The sequence below is a fragment of the Penaeus monodon genome, chromosome 34 (assembly GCF_015228065.2).
Source record: "Penaeus monodon isolate SGIC_2016 chromosome 34, NSTDA_Pmon_1, whole genome shotgun sequence".
Classification (NCBI taxonomy): domain Eukaryota; kingdom Metazoa; phylum Arthropoda; class Malacostraca; order Decapoda; family Penaeidae; genus Penaeus; species Penaeus monodon.
The window spans coordinates 12,800,651-12,801,064 of NC_051419.1; the positions used below are offsets into that span (position 1 = coordinate 12,800,651).

Sequence of the window (414 nt, forward strand, 5' to 3'; positions counted from 1 at the left end):
CTGATCTCAACCCTTCGCTCTCCCTCTCTTCCTATTGCTTTTCCTTTTCTCACTCCTGTCCATTCTGTCTCCGCTGATGATAGTAGACAAATAGGTATATAGATTCACGAGATGAAGTAATGGTAATGATTTGCTTTCTAGAGCTCAACATACGAGTCCATCTACGAGCCCATCACGCCGCGCCCCTCCAGCCAGATGTCGAACAAGTCAGGCTACAGCCTCTATGGGCCCTACACGTCTCCAAGGGCCCGTGGCTTGGCCCCACCCCCAAGCAACCAGCCTTTGGTCAACCCTGACAAAGTGGGGAAGGAGGCCGAGGTGGATGCCCTCACCAACCTCCTTGTGCAGTCAATGGATAGTACCAATGACCCAGAGTTCTTTGGTGCGTATGAATCGTGTATGTGCATCTTGGTT

The 414-nt window shown here is 51.4% G+C and overlaps 1 protein-coding gene across 1 annotated transcript in view; it reads left to right on the top strand.

The window, feature by feature from the left end:
• Window positions 1–141: 141 nt before the first annotated feature.
• Window positions 142–414, top strand: part of LOC119594600 (lipoma-preferred partner-like) — a gene marked incomplete at both ends in the record, with an annotated part of 4,203 nt that continues 3,930 nt past the window's right edge. The window contains 1 exon segment of the mRNA XM_037943642.1: window positions 142–397. Coding sequence (XP_037799570.1) covers window positions 142–397 — 256 coding nt within the window.